General features: G+C 44.2%; 1 protein-coding gene across 1 annotated transcript in view; it reads right to left on the bottom strand.

The window, feature by feature from the left end:
- Gpr156 (G protein-coupled receptor 156) overlaps positions 1 to 14,806 on the bottom strand; it is a 91,368-nt gene that overhangs the window by 54,606 nt on the left and 21,956 nt on the right. The window contains exons 2-3 of the mRNA XM_055624847.1: positions 11,465 to 11,919; positions 10,935 to 11,071 (exon numbers count right to left, since the gene is read on the bottom strand). Coding sequence (XP_055480822.1) covers positions 10,935 to 11,071; positions 11,465 to 11,560 — 233 coding nt within the window. The 5' untranslated portion in view covers positions 11,561 to 11,919. The remainder of the gene's footprint in view (positions 1 to 10,934; positions 11,072 to 11,464; positions 11,920 to 14,806) is intronic.

Raw genomic sequence — 14,806 nt, 5'->3', positions numbered from 1 at the left:
TGTGTGTGTGTGTGTGTGTGTGTGTGTGTGTGTGTGTGTGTGTGTGTGTATTATTTATTTAAAAGACAGGGTCTTTACCTAGTCCCAGATAACCCAGAATTCTGTATATAGACCAATCTGGCCTTGAACTCACAGAACTGCCTGCTTCTAGCCTCCCAAGAGCTGGGAGTAAAGACGTGTACCCACACTGCCTCCAGTAGATAATTTTTAGAAATAAAAAGCAGCCGTGTAAGAACCTGACTGCAGGAAGGCCTTCTGAAAGTACAGCCCACCATGGTCAACAGTGCATCAAGAACAGATGGGTTTCAGTGGGATGTCCTGACTCAGATGATGGTTTAGAAGAACCACAGCCAGCAAGGGCTGGGTCTCTGGAGCCTTCCATGTCATGCCTGGGGCTTGGGGAAGGAGGAGCACAAGGAGAAAGGTTCCAATGAAAGGCAGATGCTTTGCTGTGCGCAGCCTGGGTAGAACTGAAACCAAGTCAAATAGGTGAAAGAACTTGTCTATCTTTCAAGAGCTTATCCTTATCCCTGTACTTGATTTTAGTCCAGGCCAGCTAAAGTGTTCCCTTGGGAAATGGCAGAATCTGGGTACAATGGAGAGCAAAGATTAAAACACTCAGGAGCTGGGGTGTGGCCAATGGGAGACTAATTGACTACTGTGAAAAAGACCCTGAGCTCTACCTTCAGTACCAGTGATAGATAGATAGATAGATAGATAGATAGATAGATAGATAGATAGATAGATAGATAGATGGGTAGATATTAACATTTCAAGAAGAGGGGCTGGAGAGATGACTCAGTGGTTAAGAGGACTAGACTAGGGTTTGATTCCCAGCGTCTGCATGGCTGCTCATAGCTGCCTGTAACCCCAGTTTCAGGGTATCTGGCGTCCTCTTCTGGCCTCTGAGGGCACTGCATCCACATGATGCACAGACATACATACAGGCAAAACAGCAATGAACATAAGAACAAGTCTTTAAAGAAAAAAATTTTTTTTAAGTTTCAAGGATCTCTTATTATTTGGTAAGAAAGTTCAAACTTCCTCCTCCCAATTCAGTAAGTGGCTCACCATCCGCTGTAAAAGGGTAATGACAGCTGTGGTCAGCTGTTTGCTTATCTATTTATCTTCTTATATCATCCATCTGTCTATGTATCTATCTATCTCATGCGCTTATGTGTCTGTGTGCATGTGCATACATGCCGTGACATGCAAATGGGGGTCAGAGGACAGCTTGTGAGAGACAGTTCTGTCCTTCCACTCTATGGACTCAGGTGGTCAGGCTTGGAGGCAAGCGCCTTACCACTTAGTTATCTGGCCAGCCCACGTATCTATCTAGTTCTATTTTAGTTGTTTATTTATTTTTGGTTTTCTAAGACAGGAATTTTACTATGTAGCCCAGGCTGGTCTTGAACTCATGACGCTCCTGCTTCTGACCCCTAAGGCTTGAGCCACTATGCCTTACTAAGTTATGTGAGTCCATAGCGTGAGGAATGGTGTGAGCAGTTCATCTAGGCCTAATATCCCTCTGGGCTTGTCTGCCAGATGGCGAAAGAGCACCAAAGCCCTGGGCTGAGACCATGCTTATGCACTGACCCTCTTACCTCATTAACCTCCACACACCCATCCGCCACTCCACAGGCAGGGCCCAAGAAGGACCTTCCTCTCTACCACCTCCCTTTTGTTCTGTGACCCTTTTCCTGCCTTGTTTCCACACGCCAGTGGCATCGAACCTCATGATACTACACCTATTTTTAGCTCGATACCCAATCCCTTGGAAACAGCAACCCAAACAATGTTTTCCTTCTATGAACCTTAAACTTCATGTGGTGGGAGAGCCTGGCACCCTGGTCCCTCATCCAGCCCCTGACCCTGCAGTATCATCCTAACTTGAGCTACATGGTCAGTGTTTGTTCTAGGACGGACCGCTTCCCCTTCTTCTGACTTGGTCAGCAGTCGCCAAGGCAAAGACTACGGCGGTGATCCCAGAACGCCAGCCTGCAAGCTTTCTCTCCACCAAAAGCGACCGGTATTGCTAGCCCGTCCTTCCCGTCACCTTGCTTTCAGCTCCAATGAATCAAACCGCAAAGATGACAGGCCTGGAAAAAATCAATATGAAAACAACACAGATCCCTCCCAGCAGCAAGGCATTAGATTTCAAAATCAGATTTTAAAATTAATTTCTTCAAAATCAGTGTACAAGGCGTTGGATTCCATTTACAGCATTTTTATACATTTCCTGTTTTTGTTGACCCTTCCCCAGTCCCTAACTCTGCTGGCTGGTCCTCTCCCTCCCCCACTAACCCCACTTCTGCCTCAAAGCCTTTTTTTTTTTTTTTTTTTTAATTTAAACAGAATGTACCTCGACTTGCTCATGTTTCTGTACCCAGGGACGGATAAATTTCAAGGTCTCAGAAACCCATAAATCACATTTTACACAGCATTCTGGGTACATAAGTATTCCGCTCACTAAATGTTTCTTATCCAATATAATAATAACACCCACACCTAGATGATAATAAAAACTCTCAGAAAGGGAAAGAATGAAGAAAAGATGAGTCAAAGCCTTCTCCAAAAACCACAGAAATCGTAAGGGCTTTTGTAATGAGGATCAATGACACGGAAGCCAGGGAGGCAGAGAGTCGGAGAGTCGAAGAAGGGCATAAGGCAGTATGCCTGAGAACCATGGTGCAGATCTGAAGGCAGAGGAGGCAAACACAGCAATCCACACCAGAGCATGCAATTCAGCTCTGCCGGAGGCCGTCAGAACACCTACGTGAGGGCCCTAGCTGGAGAGGAACAAGGACAGCGCAGGGAAGGGCCCCTTTAGCCTGGGCATTTGACTGTCCCTTCCACAGATATGGAAGTCGCCTTTATGCAGAGCTCTGAGTTGAACGCAGGAACAGCCCTGTATATACTTGCTGAGTACGGCAAGACACAAGTGCCTGCAGGCCCTTCTCAGGACTGCTCGTATAACACAGGAGCAGCCTTGGAAGATCATGTATCATCATCATCATCATCATCATTATCTGTCTTTGTCTCTGTCTCTCTCTCACACACACACACAAGCACACCAAGCTTATTTATAATTTATTGAAAAGGCAGCGAATCCTCTATACCAAGTGTCCCTCTCCGTGAAAGGTAACTTACTGGCTATGCAAGCATCCATCACGGGCTCTTCACTGTTCTCTCGCGATGAAGACTGTGTCCACAGGTCCTTCATTGTTTTGGGAGCCCACAAGTCTGACAGGAAGCTGCCTGCTGTTTTTGTCAAGAGTGTTGACTACCTTGGCTCCAAACCAGGGGACTTTTCTGTGTTGGGGTGATCTTTTTGTGCACTGTGCAAAGATCGCCTTTATATTATTCAAATGCTGATCTTTGTACAGGCAGAGATCTGATTGCAGGCCTGACTCTGGTATTGTTCTGCATTACATTTTGTAAACACTCCTTCCAACACTTTCCGATTGGTTGAATAAAGAGCTTAAGCTTAATGGCCAATAGCCAATGCAGGAGAGATAGGCGGAACTTCGAGGCAGAGATAGGAACTCTGGGAGGGAATTAGAGGCACCATCCAGACACAGAGGAAGAAACAAATGCTGGGACTAAGACTGAGAGGTAATGAGCCATGTGGCTGGATGTAGGCCAGGCCGGTACTGTCAGGTTAGAAAAGCTGAGACTCGGCCCAACTATAATGCCCAAGTTTATAATAAATATAATAGTTCTCCGTATTATTATTTGGGAGTTGAGCTGGTGCTTCAAAGATAGTCTTGTTTTATTTGTCTTTTGCTAACATTCACGAAACAGTAACAGGTTAAGTTGTAAGTTGCAAGTAGATACCTACAGTCTACACATTCTTATAACTCATATTTCTCAGGCAGCGGCATTTTACTGAAGACTCTGATGGGAATTTCAGTGTCTGAGAGACAACAAGATGTCAGTCTATCATCTATAACTTTCATCTAGTAATAGTGAAATAAGGCATCAGAATACAAGCCTTTATTGAACAATGTTTGCTTAATATAGAACATACAACGTGAGCCCTATTTTGTACGTGTCAGAGCAGGCTTCCTTTGGGGCCTGAAATATTCAGCAGTTTCAAGACCTAAGTGAGTGTGATCCTTACAGTTTAATAAGAATATTATTAAAGGAATATTCTTAATAATAAGTTCATGAAGAATCTAAGGAAATTTTTCTATGTCTGTTATTAATATCATGTAAAGTTATTAGATGCTTTTAAGATCCTTAGCAAGCCCTTTAGAAAAATATACCAGATATTATATGCTTTACTCCCTGTGAGAGCTTTCTCAGAAACGTAAGAATTTTTTATAGCATTTATTTTTATTTTATGTGTATGAATGTTTGCCTGAACATACATCTGTGCACCATGGGTGTGCGGTGCCTACAGAGGCCAGAAGAGGGCATCAGAACCCCCGAGGCTGGAATCACAAGATGGTTGGTGCTGGGAAATGAACCTGAGTCCCTAGAAGAGCAGCCAGTGAGCCATCTCCTCAGCCCCAGTACAAACTTTCTCACACATGTGTCACTGCAATCAAGGTAATGGACATTCATAGCTCTTTAAGTTTCTTACATGACCTTTTGTAATTCCTCATTCCTGTCTCTTTTTGCCAACCTCACCCACTTGCAGTCAACGGTTGACTCTTCTGTTAGTACAAGTTAGTCAGCAATAGATTAGTTCTCTAGAATTTTGTGTAATTGGAATTATAAAACCTTTTTGCCTTGTCTCTTTTACTCGGTATAATTATTTTCCTATGTATCTATATTTTTCCAAGTCAGTAATTGATTCTTTTTTATTGCTGAATAGTATCCTATCACATGAACATACAGTAATTTGTTTCTGTATTCATTTATTGACGAATATTTGTGCTATTTTCAGATTTTGGCTATTATAATATAGTTGCTATGAACAGTGATTATAAGTTTTTCTATAGACATAGATTAATTTCTCTTAAGTAAAAACTCAAGAGTAAGATGGCTGGGTAAAACTAAATTTTGAAAGGAACTGGCTGATGAATTTTTCACAATAGTTTCACTACAATACACTCTCACCACTAGTGTCTGCCAACACACACAAATAGAAGTGTCTTTTATCAGATTTATAAATATTTAACTCCTATCCATGGCTTTCTTTTTATTCTCTCAAGATTCTCTTTGGAAGATAAGTTGTTATTTCATTTTTTTGGAGCCGAATCTTTCAACATTTTCTTTTGTGGGTTATACTTTTGATATTTTATTCAATGAATATTTCCCAAGATCACAACATTTTTTTCCTATTACTTTGAAATAAACATCACAGTTTGGGATTTTATTTTTGAACATGTTACATGTTCAAAAGGTAATTCTTGGATGTGGGTGTCCAGTTTTCCCAGTGCCGTTTATTGAAAAGACTGAACTTTCCCATGAAATTGCCTTTGCTTTGCCTTTGCTCTTGGTATCCGTGTGTTTACTTCTGTGAGTGCGTTGTGTCAACGTATGTGGGGCTTTGCTGGATTGGGCTGAAGTCTGACATCTCCAAAAAGCCATTTATTTGTGCTCAGTCTATGATGATGGACTCCCTTTCCTCATCGAGGTTTTTAAGCCCCCCCCCCAAACTGGATGACCCCAGATTTTGTAAGCCCTCACATAGCCTTCAGGAAAGATTACAGGCCAGACCAAGTACTGATAAGAAAACCAGTTCAGCTAGTTATCCATTCCTAGAAATGCCCTGCCCTGCTAAGGATCTCAATCTTCAGCAGTGACCTTCAATTGTATTTGGAGGTTCTCGCACCCATAGGATAATTAATTACTGTGTTCTCCTTCTTGTGATAGGACTGTGCTACTACCTGTAAAACGAGGCACTGCACCACTTCATGCAAATCAAGCACCCCCTGAGCCCAGGGAATCAAACACCTTCATCCTCCAAGTCCCTCCCACTGCCCAGGGTTTATAAATCCCTGCTTTCAAATAAACATGCTGGCTTGTTGTGTGCTCAGCCTTCCACCATGGCTGCCTGAGCTTCATCATTTATCTCCTGCCGGGCCTGCCCTCTGGCCCACTGAGCCTGGGCCTCGACAGGCCTGTGTCTTGGCTGCAAGCTCACCAGGCATGGGCTTTCACCAGCACCTCTGCTGTGTTCAGCACAGCAGTTTAACCAAGGGCTGTAACACTTTGGTATCGCCACCATAGGCTTTGGAACGCTGGAGTTTCCATTGCCACTGGTGATTTCATTCTACAAGAGCTAAACTGTCACACTCTGTGGAAAGCCTTTCCACATCTGGCGTGTTGTGTCGGCCTCGCCTGTCTAAGCAGCTCCCGAGAAAAATGGAAACCCGTTTTCCTTCTAGAAGCTGAAATCCAGGCCCCTGCTGAAATCTGGAGAACAACAAATACACGTCTGTCTTTGCCAGTCCCAGACTGACGTTATTACCGTGTGTTTTTGTAGTAAGTCCTGAAATCAGATGGTTCCTAGTGATTTTATGCCTTTTGAAATCTGTGTTGGGTGTTCTAGGTACTTCATATAAATCAGCTTGCCGATATATGTAAAGAGGGAAATGTAACTGTAATTGAGTTGGTTTTAAACATAGATTGCTTTGACTATGCTATATAATCAGATTATCTAAGAATGAAGTCATCTTAATTTTGTTTGCTTGTTTGTTTTTTAGAAGTAAGTACTTTTTAAGGGCCCCCATTGCTAAAGACATCATTTATTTGAACCACTGAACATGGAGAAATCTAACTGGTACTTAACTATAAGCTTTATGCTAACTGGTTACCTTTCATGGTGCTGGGAGTTCATGCTACCATGGGAGAAAGCAATTATCAAGCTCACCTAACTATGAATTCTGTGAGCTGCAATACTGACCTTTATGACAAGACATGCTCCCTTGTGCAACGGTGGCACAAATGCTATGAGTATAACCAATCGCTTTAGGAAAAAGAGGACCTGAGGCCCACTCTATGAGACAGAGCCTATCCCTGAGACGGTCAGAACCTACGGCTAGATAGGTCGTGGGTCACTGGGGAAAAGCTACTACTATTATTCCGCTAAACCAACATAGCAATAAAATGACTCCCAATGACTCACTGCTATACCCAAAAGATCAACACACCACCCAGCCTTCATCAGAGAAGCTTCTTTGTGTGGTTGGCAATTCACACAGAGGTTCACAACGGGTCAGCATTCAGAAAACAAGAGTGGAGAGTGCTCAGCTCTACATGTCTTTCTTCTCAAGGCTCAGAGGTCTATGACTAAGAGGGGTTAGAAATATTATAAAAGCCAGTGGTGGTAGATTATTTCAGGGGAACGGTGTTTTCTAGACATAACAGGACACAAATGCATGCATACACGCGGTTGCATATGTGTGTGGTGCGTGTTCATTTTCCATCTGTCCAAGAGACTTTCTATTTTTACTTTGTCTTTTATTTATTTATTTTTGGTTTTTTGAGACAGGCTTTCTCTGTGTAGCCTTGGACTCGCTTTGTAGTCCTCGATACTCCCAGCTATCCCGCCTGCCTCTGCCTCCCTGAGTGCTTGAATTACAGGTGTGTGACACCACGCCCTGCTGAGGATGGTTTTTATTAAAGTGTTCTAAGTAGATTCTGTGTATTTTAGGATTTTATGAGTTCAATTTAATCCCATTATATTTAGTGAACATACTCTGTATGAACCTTTCTTTCTTCCTTCCTTCCTTCCTTCCTTCCTTCCTTCCTTCCTTCCTTCCTTCCTCCTGGTTTCATTTGTTTTGTTTTTCAGACAGGGTCTAAGCTGTTCCAGAGCTTGCTATATGGCCCAGGCTAGCCTCAAACTTGTTCTACTCTGGCTCTGGATTATTTTGCTGAGGTTGGAAGGATGAGCCACCATACCTCATATTAAATTCAATACAGCTGGGCTAGAGAGATGGCTCAGAGGTTAAGAGCACTGGCTGCTCTTCTAAAGGTCCTCAGTTCAATTCCCAGCAACCACGTGGCGGCTTACAACTATCTGTAATGATATCAGGTGCCCTCTTCTGGCCTGCCTGTATATATACAGGCAGGACACTGTATATACAATAAGTAAATCTTTTTTAAAAATTCAGTACAACTTTGTATAGAACTTAGAATCTTCCTAGGCCTGGTAAATGTTCTATGTGTTCTTATAAAGAATGGGAGTCTGCTATGCTTAGGTGGAGGGCTATACGAGCAGCAGTCAGGACAAATTTTCTAGGTCTGTACTGCTTTTCTATTGTAGGCTACATTCATTTTAATTTAAAATAAAAATGCAACCTATACAACTAAACCTAATCATTACATCATTTTTGTTTTTGTTCCAGTAACATACTTTTCTTCCTGTGGCATTTATGTGTAATCACTTACAGACACACAGACACAGATACACACACACACACACCCTCAGAACTAAAATGAAGTGGATTATCCAACTGTGGTGTTGCTCCTTTGAACAAATTTTATTGTTCTGTGAGGCACTTGTAAAAATGGGTTCTTTCAGCTGACTCTGGCTGTGGGGGTTGCTGGTGAGCTGGCCCAGAGGGTATGAAAGTGGGAGGAGGGTGCTGACCAGCTCAGATACCTCTCAGGCTCAGATCCAGGGCTTTGAATTGGTCCACACCAACATCTACCCCATTGATGAACTTCTGGAGGGCACCAAAGGGGTGGGGGGGTGTTCCTACAGATCCAAAACTACGGGATCTCCGTTGACCAACGAGTCATTGCAAGAAAACATTTGCAAGCGAAGAAATATAAACAAAAGTGTGTACTGTGGGACACTGTGACATACTACAGCTTCCACAGTGAGATTTTTCCCCCCTCCATTGGGAGAGAGGTCTAAAGGCTGGAGGGTTGGTATGTGGGGAGAGGGAGATGAGTGGGATTGGGGTTCATGATGTGAAATTCACAAAGAACCAACAATAAGTTTAAAAATGTTTAAGTTAAAAAAGAAGATAAAAAAGAATGGGTTCTTTCATCTTCAATGCCTGATCTCATTAACTTCTTCACCATGCAAGGTAATTTGCTCTACAGTGCTTCCCATGATCTTTCTGCCAAGTCATGTTCCCACTGCAGAGAAGACAGGCAGAACATCTTTAGTGGAATGACAGAAATATGGGTATTTTTATTTCAGCACTGCTCACAGGTGTTTCTGGTTTTTGGTTTTCTGTTTTTGTCTTTCAAGACAGGGTTTCTCTGTGTAGCCCTGGCTGTCCTGGAACTTGATCTGTAGACCAGGCTGGCCTCGAACTCAGAAATCCATCTGCCTCCCAAGTTCTGGGATTAAAGGCGTGAGCCACCACACCCAGCAGGCGTTTCTGCTTTAGTAGGATGTATAAATGCTTGATAGATATTTTTAAGTTTATTTAGTTTAATTTTATGTGTGTACGGGTGTTTTGCCTTCATGCGTGTCTGTCTACCACAAGTGTGCTTGGTGCCCTCAGAGGCCAGAGAGAGGGCATTGGGTCAGTGGAACTGGAGTTACAGCAGGATGTGAGCTGACATGTAGGAGCCAGGAATCAAATCTGTGTTATCTGGATGAGCAACCAGAGCTCTTAACCTTTCAGTCATCTTTACTCCAATGTTTGAAAACTCTCCCATTGTGAAAATTAACATATAAAAAAGTATGGGTCTTTGTCAGAAGAAAAACACTAGGTCATCCTTGAAAGCATAACATTTAAACTATATTTAACTTTAGCCAATCCTAACAAAACTACTAACTCTCCCAATTAAAGCGCCAATCCTCATTAAAACATGCTGCTTCGTATCCAGGATCACAGATCACTTTTGTAGTCTAACATCTCAAGATGTGTGTTCTATGGTATTTATCCTCAACAGACAATGTTGTCGCTGAAATTTAAAATGTACTCTAGAGTTGGTGCTTTCTTCAACAAGTGAGGGATTTTATTTAGTTATTTACTTTTTTTATTACATTTTTATTTTTTATATTAATTACAGTTTATTTACTTTGTATCCCAGCTGTAGCCCTCTCCCTCATCTCCTCCCTGTCCCTCTCTAAGTCCACTGATAGGGGAGGGCCTCCTCCCCTTCCATCTGACCTTAGCTTATCAGGTCTCTTCAGGACTGGCTGCAATGTCCTCCTTTGTGGTCTCTCAAGGCTGCTCCTCCCTCGAGGGTGGGGAGGTCAAAGAGCCAGCCACTGAGTTCATGTCAGAGACAGTTATTTGCTTTTGTTTTTTTGTTTGAGACAGGGTTTCTCTGAGTAGCCCCGGCTGTCCTGAAACTCTCATGTTAAGGCTTCCTTTCCTTTTTCGGGGTGGGCAGTTTAAATCTTATTTTTATTTGTGTGTGTGTAGATCAGAGGACAACTTGTAACAAGTTCTTTCCTTCTACCATGTGGGAATCCCAGGGATCAAAATCAGGTCATCAGGCTTGACGGCTCCTCCCACTGAGCCATCGCACTGGCTGGGAGGGAGGAGCCTACATCAAGCTCTCTATAGCTAAGGATGACCTAACCTTCCTCCCTCAGCTCTGGGATTACAGGCAAGTATCACCACCCCTGGTGTTGTGATGCTGAGGACAGGAACCCCAGCCCAGTTTCTTTTGTTTCAAGACTTGCCCCTGAATGCTTTCAACTACTGGTTTACTGGGAGCAAATCACATGGGAGACAATGTATCTTTGTATCATTTGCTGACGGGCTCTAGCTTACATTATAGAAATCTTGTAGCTCTCTAACCCCAATTCACAGGCTTTTCACAGTTACTTTCTTGGCAGCATTCACCACCTGGATCTAAGCATCCTTCCTTCCAAGACCACCAAACACGTTTCCTGAGCGCCCATCCTATGCCAATCTCTTCTAAATGCTAGAGGCATAGTGGAGAGTATGGCAGACAAGGTTCCTGTGGACGCTGGCTAGCTGCTGGCGGTGCCAACGTGATGGCAGCACCCTGGGCTTCACAGTCCTAGATAAGACTCTAGGCAGGAGGCTGCTTACCTGTTCTTCCTGCAGCGAATGGTGAAAACCAGAAAGAAAAGCACCAGGAGTAATCCACAGCTGAGAAAAGTCCAAACCACACCCAAGAGGGCAGGGGACAGTGGAGAGCTGTCCGTGCTACCAGGCTGGGAATCGGTCTGGAGGAAGAATAAGAAGAGGATCTGTTCAGAATGAAGGTTCTGCCATGTGGTGGTGGCACAGTCCTTTAATCCCAGCACTCGGGAAGCAGAGGCAGGTGGATGTCTTAGTTCGAGGCCAGCCTGGTCTGCAGCTAGAGTTCCAGGACAGCCAAGGATACACAGAGAAACCTGTCTCGAAAAACCAGAGACAGAGAGAGGAGAGAGAAAGAGAGAGAGAGAGAGAGAGAGAGATGGGAGGGAGAGAGAGATCTATAGAAAGCTCCAAAGCTGCTGGGCGATGCTTGTCTGACAAAGCCAGTTCCCCTTCCACCATCCCCATCACTACCGCCGCCGCGACCCACGACCATCCCCACCGCTGAGTAGCGCTGATGTCCGTAGCTGCTCACTTACAATGGTTGTCTTGCAAAGATCATGAAGGGGTCTCCTATCCAGCTCCCGGCCAGGAAAACTGTCGCAAAATTCAGAGCAGTTGATTTCCGGCTCCATGTCACCACAACAGGCTTCCTCTCTGGGCACCTACTCAGGCTTGGCTACTCCAAGGCAAGGAAGCTGACTTTTCACTAATGCTCAGAAACAAGTCAAACCTTCCCGTCAGAGGCCCCATCTCAGAGCAGCCTCCAGACTCCAAATCCAGGGTGATAAGGGGGTTCAAGGACAAGCGAAGAGTTGTTTCACTAGACTCCTTCATCGGGCGTATTTGAACACCAGACATTCTTCAGCTGGCCCCTTGGTGCTGGTGGGTAGGTACCACACGCTCAAGAGTGGGCGTCTCGGGTCGTACAGTGTGTTGATTCTGGTTCACCAGCAGAGGGCAATCAGTGCTCCAAGTGCTCCCACGCCGGGCCCTGGAGGAAAGCAGTTGGACCAGCTAACAAACATGCACACACAGGCTTAAAATGTGTTCACTGTCTTAATGATACACTGCTACATTCTATCACGTGCATTCTTATAAATACCACAGGACCTTAAACTAGAAAATATCTTAATAAATATATTTAAAACTCATTGTAATGGATACTTTCGAAGCAGAGATAAAGTTCATTTCCTAATCTCTAGGTAAAAAGCTCTGCACATTCCAGAGCTATTTAACGGTCAAGCTCTTTAAAAAAAATCCACTTTTTAGTCATACGGTGCATCTTCCCCTTTTCTCTCCCCTAAACTCGTGTCCTAAGCTCTTTCCACACAGCTCCTGACTTAGGCTCTGTTCAGTTCTAGGTCATTCTGGGTGGAGTGCCCATGTTGTCTCTCGTCTCTCAGGGTGTGGAAGAGCCTTCCATGTCCAGACAGCTGGATTGCCCAGAGCTCGTACTGGTTTTTAAATTGTCAGAATGACTGAGGTGCCAAGGGCTAGTCGGGTCTCAGGGAGAGGGCCTGAGAAACTGCATGAGGAGGCGTTATTTCTCTCAGAAAATACTCGTAATATGGATACTGCGAGCTGAAAAGAAGCCAAGGCAGACTCCTGTAATCTCAGTGCTCCGGAGGCTGCGCAAGAGTTGGCCAGCCTGGCTACAAAGCAAGATGAGGATGAGAGGAAGGGGAGGGAGAGAGAGAAGAAGGTGGCGCCTGTGGTCCATGGGTCACAGGCTGGACACGCTTGGGTCTTATCTCTAGTTTTTAAAACCAATCCGTTGGGATTCAGATCCAGGACAAGCAGCCTAGGCACCCATTTGCCAAAGTGGACCTGGTCTCCAGGTTCTCCCGGCATCCCTCAGTCCCTACAGGGCATGGCTGGAATACACCTCCCTCTACCTTGAACTTTCCAGCCCTGGGGTGGGGCTTCCTCTCCCCCAGAGCATGCCCCTTCACCCCTCCCCTCCCCATAAATGGGGACTTCATGGATCTCTGCCTTTGAGATCCATGAACCAGCCCCAGAGCTGCCTCTATAAACCTGAATTTGTATATTCTAATTTGGCTTGAACTAGCCATTTCTAATTTGGCTTGAACTGGCTCATGTTCCGAAATAGCAAAGGGCAGAAGAATAGCTATCAAAATCCATTCTTTAACAGAGAAAACAGATTTGGGGTTAACAGAGGGAACGAAAGAGGGTGCCATTTCTTGGCTTTGTGCTTTTGAAAGCTCCCGCCACAGGATTCTTTGTGGAGGAAATCTGGACAAATATTAATTACTCCTAATCAATAGTCACCGAACACTAGAGCCATGATTAAGGCAGAACAATGGAGACAGGTGCAGAATGTCATCTTTAGAGTTTGTGTGCTCAGACGTGGACAATACAGCACCAGGTGTCGCCCAGTCACTGGCCTCTACTATGTTCCTGAATTATTAACCAGCTTCATGACAGAGCAGTCACGGGAAAACTAAAGTCCACTGTCTCCCCTCGAGCCTTTGAATTCTTGTGCAGTCTGGACAGATGACGGAATATAAAATCAAGAAGCAAACAAGGCATGGCTATTCGCATCCTAATTTTGTTGGAACCACGAGTGAAAAGGTTCTCTCTCTCTCTCTCTCTCTCTCTCTCTCTCTCTCTCTCTCCTTTCCAGACATTCCCTACTTAGTCTTCTAGCACTGGGCAATGTCACAAGTCATGGGGCGGCCTACATCATGATAGTCTGGAAGGGGATGTGGTTTTTATATTGTCTTTCCCATCATTTTGGTAAACCAAAGACACAAATTTACGGCCTGGTAATGTCTTGCTGTCTGGAGCATCCTGTGCAGACAAGATGTTTGGCAGTGTGCCTGGCACTCTCCTACCAGTTTCAACAACCACCAATGTCTGCAGTCATTGCCAACTGTCCCCATCATGGGCCAGATTGAGGCTCCCTGGAAAAGACATCCTACACATCACCTAGTGGAGGGGACCCAGAGAAGCACAGCTTTGGGAACCACGCCTTGAGAAACCCTCTGGTCCACAAATACCCAGTACAGGGACCTTCTGTACTACAATATTAGATTGCCATATCCAATCCCAAGGATGGCACTTAGACACAGAAATTCACAAGCGAGCAACCACAGATGTGTTCCAGCTCCTAAGCTGTGTTCTGAAATAGTGACGGGCTTGGCCATTGAATAGAGGACTGCTGAAGGGTTCATAGAGTTTACCGAGGGCGCAGGAGGGTCAGTCAGAGGGGATAATGGAGAACATCAGGACATAAGGTAGAGTTAGAACGCAAGGCTCGGGCAGTAAAGTCTGACAAGCCCTCGGTAAAGCAAATCCACCTCACATGCCTGCACATAAAGCTATGTTAAGGCTACACACAGTAACAGCCCCAAGGCCATGCGCTTACCATTCATTTAACAGACAACTGCAAAAATTCTTTTCCAAGACAGTGTTTTATGGGACATTCAATAGTCCTATAGCCTGTTTATTAACCTTCTTATTTAATTTTTAATATAAATAATCCTATTTATTTCTGCTCACATGACCACTGTCTATTAGCAAGTTATTTTGTGATTCATAGAACTTCTGCTACTGCCCGGAAGAATTAACCACTTACAAGAATTATTTTACTCCTGTAAACAACTTAAAAATCAGACAAAACATATGAAGCGAAAAAAAAAAATTTCCCTCAGACATTGGGCAACAGATCATAGGACTTTGGCTCCTAAGAGACACTCTGCCTGAAGGCAGATTCTGGGCTGAGGTACAAAGAGGGAAAACCAAACTAAACAGAAACTAGATGTCTTGCTGAAGTAAGAAAGAGAGAGGTGGGGGCAGGGAAGAAGAGACAGAAAAGAAAAGAAAAGAAAAGAAAAGAAAAGAAAAGAAAAGAAAAG

Source organism: Psammomys obesus, unplaced genomic scaffold (assembly GCF_907164565.1).
Source record: "Psammomys obesus unplaced genomic scaffold, mPsaObe1.curated_primary_1811, whole genome shotgun sequence".
NCBI lineage: Eukaryota > Metazoa > Chordata > Mammalia > Rodentia > Muridae > Psammomys > Psammomys obesus.
This window is presented reverse-complemented; position numbering and strand designations above follow the sequence as displayed.